This window comes from Saccoglossus kowalevskii, chromosome 3 (genome assembly GCF_978046115.1).
Source record: "Saccoglossus kowalevskii chromosome 3, keSacKowa6.1, whole genome shotgun sequence".
Classification (NCBI taxonomy): Eukaryota; Metazoa; Hemichordata; class Enteropneusta; family Harrimaniidae; genus Saccoglossus; species Saccoglossus kowalevskii.
Window position 1 is genome coordinate 13,227,096 of NC_140643.1, and position 16,525 is coordinate 13,243,620.

At 36.7% G+C, this 16,525-nt stretch overlaps 1 protein-coding gene across 1 annotated transcript; it reads left to right on the forward strand.

Moving 5' to 3' along the window:
• The first annotated feature begins 2,256 nt into the window (after positions 1-2,256).
• On the forward strand, positions 2,257-8,410 carry LOC102806341 (patched domain-containing protein 3-like). Its single transcript, XM_006823146.2, has 2 exons — positions 2,257-3,273; positions 4,322-8,410. The coding sequence occupies exons 1-2, from the start codon at positions 2,277-2,279 to the stop codon at positions 6,052-6,054; spliced, it is 2,730 nt and encodes a 909-aa protein (XP_006823209.2). The 5' UTR covers positions 2,257-2,276; the 3' UTR covers positions 6,055-8,410.
• The last annotated feature ends 8,115 nt before the right edge of the window (positions 8,411-16,525 follow it).

Sequence of the window (16,525 nt, forward strand, 5' to 3'; positions counted from 1 at the left end):
TACCTTACAATACTATCTTACAGGTGGTAAGTGGACCGGTTAATCTTACCTATCTTCTGTGGGAGGTGTTGTACAGTCGATTTTGTCCGTCAACATTTTCCAGAATTTACTAACGCTGTCGATTCCATTTGCATATCGGCATCCAATTCCAACAATGGCAATTTTTCTGCTCAGTGGTAATGTTGGGTCGTCATCACTGATAACAGGCCGCGCTACCGGTTTACTTTGTAGATTTCCCATACTGATGTCTTTCAACCTAGAATTAAATGTGTAAACAGCGGATTTTTACCATACGATACTCAAGTTCCATTCAGTTGGGGAGTAACGCAGTTTGACTGAGAAAATTGTAAAGTTTGCGAATATAGTTCTTATCAGTAGTGTAAATAGCAAACACAGAAAAAAAACTTACTATAAAATTACGAGTTTATGACTTTAGCAGATTTTAGAAAGTTTGTGTATGAATCACGTCAAAGCTGAACTGCGCGAGTATATACTGTATTCTGAACTTCTTGGTGTGGCACACCTTGATCACACGTACTTTCCTAGCTAATAATCACCCACGTTGCTGGATTTGATTGGTTGAACAATCCAGTGTAAATTTAGGTTACACCCACAAAGATAAAAAAAAATACGTCAGAACACAAACATAATCTCGTTTTCAGGCTGCCCCAAAAGGAGAGATATGTTACACTAGAACAGGAACGAGGAAATAACCAAGTAAACTAAAATTGTTGCCACTTGCGGTTACACCCCAACATATAATAAGGTTATATCAGAACAGTAACAATAAAATAATCAAGTATAGCAACATCAACGTCAGAACATAATGCCAACCATCACGCTGAATGTTAATGGTGAATTGAATTGAATGCAGTGGTGTATTTGACTTTAGCATCAGGACAATTTCTAAAACTCCACAAATGAACTTGATAGGATGCATGTATCAGACAATTACGATACTTGTTTACCAGAGCACATTTAATTTTGAAAATGTTTTATTGTTTTTCAAATCAGCAGTTTGTATTGTGTGGGAAGAGGCTTTTACATCTTAGTAAAAAACACATTTAAAGTAATACATTATTTATGAATTTTAGAGAAAATTTGCTTTATTCGAATGCGAGCTATATACAGTGTTCCCACCATAACAAGCAGATGGGCGGAGTATATGAGACAGCTACAGAAAAACAAGTCCATATATTTATGTGTATTTTCCGAAATGTCAAGAGGACAATACTCACCCACGCTGTAAGATTTGATTGGCTGAACAATACAATGAGAATTTAGGTCACACCCACAAAGATAAAAAAGTCATGTCAAAACAGGAATGAGGAAGTAACCAAATAAACTAAAATCTTTTCTACAGTACAACAACACCTTCGTCAGAAACAATAAACATAATGTCAACCATCAAGTTGAATCTTATTGGTGAATTAAATGCAGTGGTTTATTTGACTTTTGATGGAAACTGCTCAGCTAACATGGCCAGAATAAGTATTTGTTGAAAAACACTGGTAAAAACGATCGCAATTGCCTAAAAATAAATACCAATTTCGGTTACCAAGTTTTGTTTTCACTTGCCTCTTGTTGTCTTTTTTGTATAATACAGTAAACTATATTTACTGTTTTAATAAACACTGTTGGTAAGTGTGTCTGCTACCTGCAAATATCTATGCAAACAATACTAAAAAAAAGAATACTCTTTCACTTCACGCCGAGATATCATTAACCAACCATGCGTCACACTCAGGCTGACAAGTTAATGTCACGATTTCTTTCAGGTCTTTCACCTGAAAATGTAATGTAATAATTGTAAAGCGTAATGTAAGATTTTAAAAGCATCAAACAACTTCCCACGATACGAGATACTTCTATCGGCCGATACAGTGATTGATACAGTAATTGATATGTCAATTGCGATAAACATGACTTTAGCATCAGGACAATTTCTAAAACTCCACAAATGAAAATGAAAATACTAACTTGATAGGATGCATGTATCAGACAATTACGATATGCGATTACCAGAGCACTTTTAATTTTGAGCAGTTTGTATTGTGTGGGACGAGGCTATTACATCATAGTACAATACATCTCAACTAATACATAATTTATGAGCTTTAGTAAAAATGCGCATGCGTGTCCTAGTCAAATGCGACAAGAATGCTAGCTGTAAACAGTGTTGCTCCCATAACAAGCAGAGGGAAGCAGTATACGACACAGCGACAGAAAAAACACGCCATATATTTAGGTAAGGTCGTGACTACCGAATTTACAGCATGTGCTATTGTGACTGTAGATGCGATTGCGTAGAGCGGCGGCTGAGTCGCCTATTCTATCAGTACGGCAAATTTATAGCCAGGCACCCAATACCTTTCGTCGTGGTGCCTCTGATCGTGGCGGCCGCACTAGGAGCTGGCTTGCTGACTCTCACGAATGAGACTGATCCTGAATATCTATTTGCCCCCGCGGATAGCCGCGCCCAAAGCGACAGAGCTCGGTTGGGCGAACTCTTTCCAAACGATGACGCTACCCAATTTAACAGCGCCAGATTGAACAACCTTGGTCGTTTTGGTCGTGTGATAATTACTGCTTCCGATGGTGGGAACGTATTGCGTGAAGGTATATTTAGTGAAGTCATCAAAGTGAATGATTTCATTGTTGACATAAATATTACGGTAGACGGTGAAACCCTTCGATTCGACAATGATCTATGTGCAAAGTGGCTTGATCAGTGTAGTTTGAATGATATAATCGGTCTGTATAATTTTTCCTCAACCAATGCGGACAATATAAACATAACATATCCTACGACAGGACAGATATTCATCGGCGGTGCTCTCGGCGGTGTGGCGTTTTACAGCGACCAGGAGACAGTGAAATCTGCTTTGGCTATACAATTGCATTATTTTTTAAAGTCGGGTGACGAGGAACTCGAATTGCAGAGCGATATGTGGGAATTAGAATTCATGAACTCAATGTTCGTGTACGAATCGGACAATATTGATGTGGCCTACTACACCTCACAGACACTTGAACTAGAGTTGGAAGCAAGCATTACTAGTGTATTTCCTCTCTTCACCATTACATTTACGTTATTGATAACGTTCTCCATTGTGTGCTGCATCATGGCAGACTGGGTGCGAAGTAAACCGATGTTGGGTCAGCTTGGCGTCTTGTCTGCTGGGCTGGCTATTGTCTCTTCTCTCGGACTGATGAGCTACTGTGGTGTACCTTTTATTAATGTTGTAGCATCGATGCCATTCCTTATTTTAGGTGAGTTTTACGAATTCACAGTGACCGTGTTTACGTAAGTCAAAAATGATATATGTGACAACCATCGCATTTGGTTAATATAGACTGTGAATTTTAAATCTTATTATTTTGTGTTGCATAATTGAAACATGGACAAAGGATAAATATTCTTATCATGTATTATAACAAGGCAGAGAATATGTAATTAATGCACACGAATACGTTGTGTTGTGCTGTTGCAATAATAGTCGTCGCCCATATTTAAATTGGTACCTTCTAAGATGTATTGAAATGCGCCGAATATTTTAATGGTGGGGGGGTGCAAAGGAGATAGCTGGTGCAAGTTACAGGAAATAAAAAATGCATTTTACGTTTTTACAGGAAATAAAAAGAAAAGTTCTATTTACAGTCAAAAATCTGTTCTTACACTTTACAGATAAAGCAAATTCCTAATTACATTTTTATAATATACTTGATAATTTGTATTTATGGATCAAAATTGGAAATTGCGTACGAATTATGACATTTATATTGAAAATGTTTTATACACTTACAAAAAATAAGATCTTTGTACAAATTACGGACGAATAAAATAGCTGATTATATTTTTCACCTTGTTCATGTCTACGAATTCACGTTTCTTATTACATTATTAATTACATTAACACGAAAATAAAAAAAATGATTACAGCTTACGAAAATACCCATTGCCGACGCTCTTTAATGGTAGCAATTTTCAGCAATGTTTGTCAAACCTATTATTTTGTTTTTCCACGATAATCCTACCAGTTTCTGCGAACGCACGCGAGGTGCGAGGTACACGCTAATTAGTCTTATTTTCATAGTAACTTCCATGTATCCTTTTCATAGCAACATTTCTTGCTATTTCGCATGTTCTATTTGTGACCAAATCCTTCAGACTCAACAAAAATGTTATGTAGCTTTAATTCTTAGTTGGTACTATCCCTATCTCGATTGTGAATTATATTTTACTTGACGCCATTGCCACCAACTATTAACATTAATATATAACATTGTTGAGTAATGTATTTGTAATATTTCCTTATAGGAATTGGAGTTGATGATATGTTTATTATGATAGCTGCTTGGAGGAAAACACCGTCGAAGTTCACCGTAGAAGAGCGAATGGGACATGCATACTCCGAAGCAGCCCTATCTATCACAATAACAAGCATTACAGATTTTCTGGCATTCTGTATTGGAGCCATTTCGTTCTTTCCTGCTGTGCAGATATTCTGTTTATACACCGGAGTCGCCGTACTTTTCGACTACCTCTACCAAATCACTTTCTTTGGGGCGTGCATGGTACTCTTCGGACGCCGTGAAGCTGCCAATCGCCACTGTTGCTCTTGTATGAAAGTTCTACCAAAGAAAGAGTCTCCGTCTACGACATATCGACTTTTTTGCGCAGGTGGATGGTCAGATAAAACACCCCCAGACGACGAAGCAAGCGAACACATTTTTGTAAAGTTCTTTCGCGTTCATTACGGGCCGTTCATCACCAAATTGCCGGTGAAGCTTGTTACGATGGTATTATACGCCGCATATCTCAGTGTAGCAATATGGGGATCTCTACATCTACAGGAAGGCATTCGACTTAAAAACTTGGCCAATGATAATTCGTATGCAACCACATTCTACGATTTGGATGATAACTATTTCAAAGTGTATGGCCCGATAGTTTCGTTTACCATCGACGAAGAGGTTGACTATTCCAGTAAAGTCGTTCAAAACAAACTGTATGACGTAATTGAAGAACTGAAAGAGAACGATTATTTCCACAGTAGCAATTCTACTGTTCAGTTCTGGTTAACCGAGTTTCTTGTTTTTATGGAACACAACAATATTACTTATTCGAACAAAGACCAGTTTATTCAAATTTTAAGAAGCATGTTTCTAGTTAACCCCACCGTGTTTGACACTGACATTCAATTCAACGACGCGAACACCAGTATCGTTGCATCTCGGTTTTTGGTTTCTTCGTCAGATTCTAGTACAGCGAACCGTGAACGCAACATTATGGTGGAATCGCGTCGCATAGCCGACAAGTCAGACATCCATATGTTTGCGTACCATCCCGCCTTCGTCTTTTATGAACAATACATTGCTATACTGTCCAACACTCTACAAAACATCGGCATTGCAGCAGGCGCAATGTTCCTTGTGTCCCTTATTTTGATACCGCATCCACTGTGTTCGTTATATGTGACACTGGCAATCGCATCTATCTCACTCGGTGTAATTGGCTATATGACGCTATGGCATGTGAGACTGGACGCTGTAGCGATGATTAATATTATCATATGTATTGGTTTCAGTGTGGACTTTTCCGCTCATATCACCTATGCTTTTGTTATTGCACCACATAATTCTCGAAATAAGCGTTCAGTCCACGCTCTCTACCTTCTCGGCTGGCCCATATTAGAAGGTGCTCTGTCAACAATATTGGGCGTGTTGGCTCTATCTTTATCAGTGTCCTACATATTCCGAACTTTTTTCAAGACAATGTTTCTTGTTATTTCTATTGGTGCGCTACATGGACTCTTATTTCTGCCTGTTTTCTTGACATTATTGGGACCATGTAGATATCCAAAGAAAGAGGAAGTAGATGAAATACATATAGTTGATCCTATGAGCAGCGGAACGGAGACCAAACACGGACACCGGAATCCACTTATCGATGATAACATGGAACTGTGGTTGAAGGAAGTCTGTTCATCTAATAGAAGCTTGCGTCGAATTAGCCCCGAACCTATACACACCACAACATGTGAACAATAGAAGTGATGGAGTAGAATACGGTCAGGTCAATTCTAACAGCGTGGCCGACTATCGTGAGTATCTAACTCCAGCCTGGAGAGGAATGTGACATTTGATAAAATCCAAATAGTTGTGTTAGTTCCAGCTTACTGATTTCCGTCCTTGAATAGAGCTTGTTCGCAAACGCTTAATTTTATGTGCAATATTAATGTTATGTACACGCAGTATCCAAAAGAATCATTTCCGGTGCAAATATATAAACCTAGCTAGCTTGCATGCAAATATAAATCAGTATGTTTTTGTTTTGATCGTTTTAAATGACGACGCGCGTTACATTTATACGAGCATTGAACTCGGAACACGATGATAGTTTGTTCAAATCAGACCGTTATGTAATGCTTATTTTGTACATCATATTCGTTCAAGTTAATTTTTATCGATTAAATTGCTTGAATATTAAACAGGAATGCTTTATTGAGATCATACGTTTCGATCTTCGAGTATTTTTTTCTAATTTGTATATTTTTAAATATCACCGTCATTACGCCTGAGAAATTGCTCGGGTTAAGACTTTTTGCTGTCTGGTTGTCCGGTTTTCAACCGTTCATAACTCAAGCAGGAATGGGGCACCGCAAACGAGATTCGTGACTTTGGCACTATGGCGTACGATATTTTCTGAACAGAAACACTTACAAGAATTGTTTGGTCGTATCTTTGGCAAGTAAAACATCATACATTTCTAAGGCACTTTAAACAGATAAAAAGTTGTTTTTTGAAAAAAAAGTAACACATAGTTTTTTTGGTCTTTTTAAATATACATGATATACTAGTAATTGTTAGAAATTGATTTTCCATTTATTTACTACGTCCATGTGATGCCGTTTATTTTTACGATGGACCATATTAAAACACAGATAATATAATTTATTATTATAAAATAAATCTCCCTCAATCGTTCAAGTCACTCGTCGATTTTGCTGCATCATACCGGTTGTACACGTTTTTAATAATTCAAGGATTAAATTATAAGCTTTAAACTAAAAGGGGGTCTCCTGCACATGCGCGGGAATTGATTCATAAGGGACGGAAACAACGCATGCTAAAAACGCCAAGGCTCAAAGATAGACGCCTGCTTGAAAACAACGACACGCTATGGCTTGTCTGTCGCATGTGTAGGTGACGCTCCCGCTTTAATTTCGGTTGAAACACACATTCTATAATATACTATTAACAAATATTTTCCCAGAACTTGTTAATAATAAAATTATGATTAAATTTACAATAGTTGTCACAGCTATTAATTTGTATTAGCAAATATGTCTAGTTGGCAGCCGCTGACTAAATGTAAAGGCAGCCATTTTGCATGACATGGATACAAATTACAATTACAAGTGCTGCTATGTAGAGCACTCCATAACTCACGGTCGATTTCTATTCCAATTTATCATAATTATTTTGTGGTGGGCCATCAGAAAACTTACGGTTGACAAGAATATTGGTGGGGTGGAGGTTGCTCAGTTCATGAAAACAAAAACAAGTGTCTTAAAATATCTGTCGTGTGTGTCGCCGCTCTTTCAGAGCACCGACTGATCTAAATAGTTGTCACATCAAATGTATCGCATGTTGTCTATATATTAGAAAAAAAAATGATTCTTGGTAGTAATTGTAATTGATTCATTTGTTGATTCACATTTTCCAATACATTTTTTTCCAAAAAAAGTCTTTCTTATAGTGAGTTGTATATTTATTCTATACAACACTGTATGTAATTATATCAGTAGCAAAGTGGCTATAATGCAGAACAATGTGTACAAATCCAACAATAGAATGTCACGGTAAAAAAAAGTTTAAATGCCTATACACTGGTCTTGCATAAATGTTTAATTTTCGAAATGTGTGATTTTTTCGCTAATTATATTGTCTTCGTTTGATAACAAAATAAACTATCTTTTCTTGTATTGTTTTAAAAATTGTGGATGTATAGTGATACTTCTTGTACAGTGCTTCTCATGGAATATAAGTGGGACAATATTATGAAGTGGAATTTATCTCCGATTTCATATTTCTGACATTGTCAAACGGTTGTTGCATAATCAATATCATAATTTATCATAGCATTTATTGTTTTTTAAGTTGTATGTCAAATATTCTTAATTTATTTGTACCTTCCCAAAACCGCTTTTCAGTATATGCTAAATTGTTTATCTAGATTGTTTTTTAGCTTCTGTATATGTGTAATAGTTGCATTAGTATTGATAATATGAGCACAGAGAATCTTTATTTGTTGTGATTCCTCTGCATTGTAACATCTGCAACTGTTCGTTCATTAATGCCGCTTCTCCGAATAAATAATGTTTAACACTCGATAATAATGTAATTACATTGTAGTTTTCTTTAATTATTAAATAAAGACGTCTAGAAGAAAAGTCCCCACACTCCATATATACCTGTTATTGCTGCATTGTTGGCTCTTCGAATGTACTACGACGGGAGCCACTGCTTTCAATATAATGGTGTCGGCAGCATTGATTCAAAATTGGTAATTTATGGGCTGGTATCTCTGACGTTTCTTGACACTGTCAATTTACTCCAAAATATTGATCACTTGTTTTATTAATATTGAGAAGCCACTTATTCGTGTAATTTTATCATTCGTCCCAATATGTCCTATATCGAAAAGTATGAAGTGTGGATGTGTACAACACCGGGTTCGGGTGGATGTTGGTTATCTATAGATATCGCAATATGATATTATCAGGGGAAAATTTCTTCTCTCTCGGGGTTCTCCACACTTGTCAGGGGGGAATCTCGTCTCGTCTCTCTATCTCGTCCCCTTGAGGATCGGGAAAGTCACTTTAACTTTACAGTCAAATAAGGCACACACAACGAAATACGTTTCAACTCTCGTCTTAGTCGATCTTTTGGAGCACTCTATAAGACACAGCGCCCTGGGGAAAAGTCCCCAAGACTCTCACAAGGCTGAACCAAGACTCGCCCAAGACTGGACTGCCTCAAGGCTCGCCCCTGGACTGGACTCTCGACTCGACTCGACTGCGTCTGTCGTGGAGTATTCGCCAAGACCAACTCAAACTCTCTTTATTCATTTTCAAAACTCTAACCAATTACAAAACAGTAAAACGACTCTAGGGCGTAACCTTCAATCATAAAGCCAATCACACTAAGTACTGAATACGTCATATCTTTTGATTAATCGTTCACTACATTAATAACTATGAATATAAACTGTCAGAATCGCGACGGTTATCTGGTAATTAGTTCCAAATCACTGAGCCAAGTTCCGTCCAAAACTTCAAATAGGCCTAAACGATGACAGACATAACACAGCAATTCGGCTAATAATCAGCTAATAAAGTCGGTTAACAGATACGCAAAAACAAATTCATGACAATATACTGATTTTCACATCATTATACCTCTCGTCCGAGAGGGTGGGCTTGGCTGGTATAGCGTCCTGTGAAATCAGAACCAACCTCTGATTTTTAAATAAAAATGTACCCACCTTTTTAAACAAAATGCGGGCTAATTAAAAAAATCAAAACACTTTTATTTTAGTTAAGCATAAAGTAGATACACCGTATTCTCGTTTTGTTCGAAGTCTATGTGTACTTAATGTGTTTTGTTTAGGCGGCACTTCACAAATTACAATGTATTTCACTACCAAAACACTTTTTTGTCGACATGTCCTATGGGTAGATGCCAGTCTTTTTCAATAGTACCCCTATTTTTGGTTTTCGCCGACACGTGATCTTCGAAAAGTATTCCGTTCAGAACGTATATGCGCATTCCTTGACCAGGCAAGTGCCCCGGGACATCTTCTTACCTGTTATAGTATGCACACTGACATAATCGCGAAAGCTGCTGCTGGGCCGTATAGAACAATAGTGGATTCTTCGCGTCTAGTGAAGTCACTTTCGCTTTAATATCATGTCAGATAATTGTGTGTTGTGTTCATAGCAAACCTTCTCATTTACCACTGTTTATATTATTCTCAGCTACTATGGGTTGTAGTAAATGCTTAAAATGCACGCTGCAAGAATAATATGGTAAAATGATCAGGAAAATGGCGTTCAGTTGAAAGTCGGCCTCGTTATAATAATATAAATAAATTTAAAAAAATGATGAAAATATTAAAAAAAACAATAGTTACACAATCACATATATTCAGTGAATACAACTATAAATAATATAAAACAAATATAGATCGAGTTAAAATGACTGAAAATCTGCGTTTTCGTGTTATCAGTCGCTCAACATGTCCTACATTCAAGTAGTATGAATCATGAATGCGTCCATTATGTTAATACTGGGTCTGGTGTCTGAGTTCATCACAAGACAATAATTCACCGTTGCCATGGAATTAGACTAATTACGAGAGAGATAGGTCAGAAGCAATAATAATCGCTTGTTTTATCAGTAGTGAGTAGACGCCAATTCGCATTATGTTATCAGTCATCTCAACATGTCTTATATTCAAGTGGTGTGAATCATGGATGCAAACATGTCAGTTCTGGGACCGGCGTCTGATTGTTGTTCATACACACAACAATATGGTATACTGAATTTAACCTTTTCTCACCTCTGTGCGCAGGACGTGGTATTTTCATTAATTGAGTGTTGTTGCTTGGATATAGCTAGTAAATTGTCGAGGACAGTTGAAGTTTTCGGTTTAATATAATACAAAGATCGTCATTGTTTTCTGCAGCCACGTCGACTTGACCTGGAAATGCTTAGATTTTAGCAGTTTATATTGTAATAAGAAGTAATAAAACTTCACGCATTATATTATTTATATTAACAAGTTGACGTAATACGAGCGTCCAGGTTAGGTTTTCTTTTCGTTTTTTTTAATCCGGAAAACTTCTCACGAGATCTCACGTCGACAACTTGTTTACCGGTAATTCTAATGGCGCCACATGTGGTTACATAACGTGAATCAAAATTGGCTAAATTAACATTATTTATTTTATTTTTATAAACACGGGTGAAACTATTGTTTTTTTTTATTTTTGACTGGTATCTTACTATATCATGAATTAGTAGACATGGGACCATGAACGTGTTCTATTTTGGGGGAAATTTAACATAATACATATATTGTTTACGATATCAGAGAACAGGATTTACTCAATTGCCTGAATATAGGCTGATGAAGAGTGGAGGAAAGTTAATTGGCTACATAATATTACAAATAATTCACGCAATATATATATAGGATATCTAGATTGTCTTGAATATGTTGCATGCAATATGTGATTGGTCGGTCGGTTTCTTGGATGGGTGGTTGGGGTACACCTTTATGACCTTTATCATTTGGAATAACATAATCTGTTAACAAAAGTGGTTCACCTTGAAAACTGACTGCAAGAGGGCGTGGTTACCGGCGATCAGTTGGGTGTAAGGGTTATGTTGGAGTGGAGCTAGTATAGCCAGTGTGTATAATGATTATTGTTTATATAAACATATATAACATATACTGGTAGTCGATATAGCGACCTTTGCTACTAGGTCGTTATTATTACGGCAGATTTCATGTATGTATGTCCTATTTATGTGAAAGATACTCAATATCGGACCTCAATATCGATAACCATAACAATGTACATCAGTGTTTATTTCCATGTCAGTGTCCTCGTATCTTAAGCTGATTTCAGATTAAATTATCCCCAGAACTTAGTTATCTGTAGTACATTCTTTGTCCTAAGTCTTGTTATATTTTCATACCTGAAATGCAATTACATTTTTTGTGAATAAAAGAAAAAAACTTATTGCAAACAATATATGTGCCTTTGTTAACTACGAAAAACTTGTCAACTATGAAGGTGGGAAAAGGTGTGTATACACTTATAGCAATGCCAGTGACTCTGTTGTTAGACAGAGTACTAGTATTTCAAGATAGGGGTCTGGCACGGGTAAAATTAATGAAGGTATGGGTAAAGTAATTAGTTACATGTCTTGGAATGTACATGGATTATTGAGCAATTTACATGACGCAAGTTTTATCCAGTATTGTACGCAATTCGGTATCTTTTGTTTGGTTGAAACTTGGCTTACACATGGGAATGTTGATGTTCACGAGTATTTCCCTGATTTTAAATTGATCTCATGCATCAGGGAGAAAAATCGGGTGTCAAGGGGCAGGCCTAGTGGGGTGTTACTGTTGGTATTTCTAAAGATAGGATCACTGGTATCAAGGTGTTAGATACAGAGATGAAAAATGCTATATTTCTATTATTAAAGTCACACTATTTCGGATGGGGCAATGATATATTGTTTGGGGCTGTATATATACCACCAGAAGGTTCTAGGGTGTACGAAAATGAGACCAATAGAATCAGTTTCCTTGAACAGGAGTTAACAAGGTTGAAAGCCATTTATAATTGTACAGATATTTTGCTCGTCGGTGACTTTAATGCTAGGATAGCAGATGAACCCGATTTTATTGCAAATGATGATACAAATTGCATTCAATTTCTCCCACATCTCTACGAGAACGACTCATTTTGTATGCTACGTAAAGTTAGGGATAAGTTAACAAATAACTTTGGAAAGAGTTTACTTTCTTTGTGTTTTACTTTTGGCATATATGTTCTTAATGGTAAGGTGGGTGAAGACATACTTGGTAATATTACATGTATAGCAAACTGTGGTAAAAGTACTATGGATTATGTAATTGCTTCGTCTGGGTTATTTGATGTAGTTTCTAATTTTCGGGTGTCAAATAGAACCGAGTCAGACCATTTCCCATTGAATGTATTTTGCAATGTAAATGTAATGATAGTGGTCAGGTAATACATACTCCCCAAGCTAATGAATGGAAAAAGTATCGTTTGAAGGAGTGTATAAAGCAGAATTTTGTAGATAAGCTGAATTCAGACGAAGTGGTGGGGCTACTAGATAAAGCACATGCTTATGTAGGTGAAAATAACGACAGGGTAATGGATTGTATTAAGGGTGCATTACAACTAGCTGGGGAAGGAATGGAATGTCGCGGTGCCACTAAAAATATGAACAACCAACCACCATGGTTCAATTAATCCTGCCAAGATGCTAAACGGGAAATGTTCAGATGTTTTAAGTTGTTCAGGAAAATGCACACTGCCGAAGCACTGTTGCAATACAAACTTGCTCGAAATACTTTCAAAAGCATTTGTAATTTTAATAAGAAAACTCACGCAGACTTGGTGTTAAGTCGAGAACAAAAATGTTGGGATAATGTGGTTGGTCGGGATGGTATGTGGTCCGTGATTAGACAGTATTGTAGGGGTACCTCTAGTAGTCCACAAGATTCGTCTAATTGTTGGTTGGAACATTTTGCCCAGATAAATAATCCACATGTTGTAAATAACGGGAACGTCACTTTTGATTCATTGCTTGAGGAGCGTCATGCTGAAAATGGTAGCTGTGGAGATTTGAATGATTGGATCACTAATGATAAAATTATCAAAGCAGTGAAATCACTGAAAAATAGGAAAGCTACTATTCCAGACGGAATTCCTGCCGAATTTGTTAAATGTTCTGTAAATAATTTATTACCACTCATGAGTGAATTATTTAACAATGTTTTTGAAACGGTGAAGGGTGGTCACGTGGGGTAATTATTCCACTTTTTAAAAAAAGGTTCAAAATCTGATCCCAATAACTACAGGGGAATCACATTGATGGATGTCTTCGGGAAAACTTTCTGTAGCATACTAAACAATAGACTTTATGAATGGGCAGAGGATACTGGGGCCATCTCTGGAGTGCAGGCAGGATTTCGTAAAGGCTTTGGTACTGTACAACATTGGTACAACATATTGGTCTTGTATGCAATCGTTCAAAATTATCTTAGGAAAAAAAAGGCAAATTTTACTGTATATTTGTTGACTCTGACTCTGACTCTGTTGACCATGGCCGACTTTTTATCAAATTACACAATATTGGTATTTCAGGTAAAATGTTAACCATTGTCAAGTCAATGTACAGTGATGTCAAATCGTGCATCAGACTTGATGGTTGGATTTCTGATTACTTTCCTTGTACTATTGATGTGAGACAGGGCAGTGTATTGAGTCCTGTTCTTTTATATAATATGATTGGGAATGTGGGTTGCCGGGGGGTGCAGCTAACGCAAGAAATGTTTGATTTATTTGCTTTATTGTATGCCGATGATGTAGTCATATTTGCTGATTCAATTGTGGGATTGCAGCGGCTGATTAATATTTTCGAACGCTTTTGTATAAAATGGAAAATAGCTGTAAATAAAAAGAAAACTAAAATTGTAGTGTTCCGGAAAGGTGGCACTAACTCAACTAAAGAAAGATGGTTTATGAATGATGAACCAATTGAAATTGTAAATTCCTACAAATATTTTGGGTTATTGCTGTCATGCAGAAACAGCTGGTCTAAGGCTGTTGCAAATTTGGCCGCACAAGCACGCAAAACAATGTTTTGAGTATAAAGTTGGTATCCTTAATTATGATGTTTATTTCAGACTATTCGATGCTTTAATTTTACCAGTTCTTTTGTACTAGAAATTCTAGTATGTCGGACCTTTCATGCCGGAGTAGGCAGCGGGGAAAATTAATCATGAATCATGAAGGTCATATTTTCGCATTAGTGTTTTTGACTGAACTCTGTCTCAATATGGAAGAACTCCATTTCCTATTAATTGTTTGCGCTCACTGCAACAACAGAAGGGATTCAAATATCAACATAACGAGTGGTGGCGAATAAACATTGCATTGTCTTGAGTTAATCTTTGAAGCTTATAGGCATACAGATTAAACCTGTGTTGTTGATTTTGGCAAACACTACTTAGGCTACCTTGCTTTCCTTCAGAAAATCAACATTTGAATCTACTTACATGACATTCTATGTTATGTTGACTTTATCATATGAAAGTTTATAGTGCATTTCATCAATTAATAAATAAATGTGAAAATCGTAATTTTCAACACAAATAATAGTCTCGCTACCTTAAACGTTTTCTACTTTACAACTATAAACTATCAACCATCTTCGCCAGCCATGTTTACTCCACCACTGCCTAAATACTTTCTGTTCAGCCAGTTTTAAATTGCGCCTTTTTTTGACAAGTTGATATCCGTTGATATTTTATATTTTTCCGAAATGCAAATACGTGACGAGTTCGCGAAGGAGCATGTTTACATCGAGATCGCGAACTCGTGCGATTCGGACGGTGCTCCCAATACCAAGCATGGTGGGTGTTTTTATTTGGGATATGAATTCAAATTAAATCGCAATATTATAGCCAAGTATCTGTAAAATACACTGGGTAAATAATTAATGCAAATTTTAGTTTTACACTTAGTCAGAAAAGTTCATAGGGGCTTTTGAAAACAAGACACAGGGCTATTTTGATGTTGCATAATGCAGGTCAGTCAGCAACCATAACTTTCGTAATATCGCCATCGGCGTCACGAAACAAAGAAGAAATAAAGAAACACATCTCAACTATAGAGGGCCTCACTCACAATACAAGACCATATTATAAAACAATGATTTGATGTGTATATATAGTTTCAATATTGTAAATATAGTATAGTTGCAATATAAATAAAGTCAACTGTTTAGTTATAGCGCCTTCAATCATTTGGGGGGAGTCATCTTTATTTGGAATTTTTTAAGACATAACTCAAACGGAAACTGCTCAGCTAACATGGCCAGAATAAGTATTTGTTAAAAACTGTAAGGAAATTAAACGTGCACAATACAAGATACGTCTATCGGCAGTATACAGTAATTGATACGGCAATTAGTGATAAACAGGAACTTTAGCATCAGGACATTTTTTTCAATTCCACGGATTAAAATCAAAATCTGAACCTGATATTATGCATGTATCAGACAATTACGATATACGATTGCCAGAGCACTTTTAATTTTAATTTAAAGGGCGGTAGTCGTCGCGCTGCGCATGTGCGAGATATATGGGTCTCATATAAACAAAGATGGCGACTTTGACTGTTGCGCAGATCAACGAGTACGAAATGAGACGTTTCCAAGCTTTAATTAAGCAATTTTCATGTTATTGTAAGGTATCGAAGGAGTCAACGGCGGTAATCAGTGCAAGTGGCGCCCAGGTCAAACCTCATACTTATGATTTCCATTTGAAGAGCGCATTGGATTGTGGGAAATCAATGTTTATCAACACAAATGTCGCACATGCGCAGCGAGACGACTACCGCGCTTTAATTATTTTTTATTATTATTTTCTAAATCAGTAGTTTGTATTGTGTGGGACGAGGCTATCACATATTAGTAAAAACTATTTCAACTAATACATTATTTATGAGTTTTAGTGAAAAATTGCAAAAAATGCGCATGCGTATCCTAGTCAATTGCGACAAGAATGCGAGCTATAAACAGTGTTGCCACCATTAGACGCAGAGGGAAGCGGAGTATATGAGACAGCTACAGAAAAACACGCCATATATTTAGGTGCGCTCGTGAGTATCGAATATGCAGC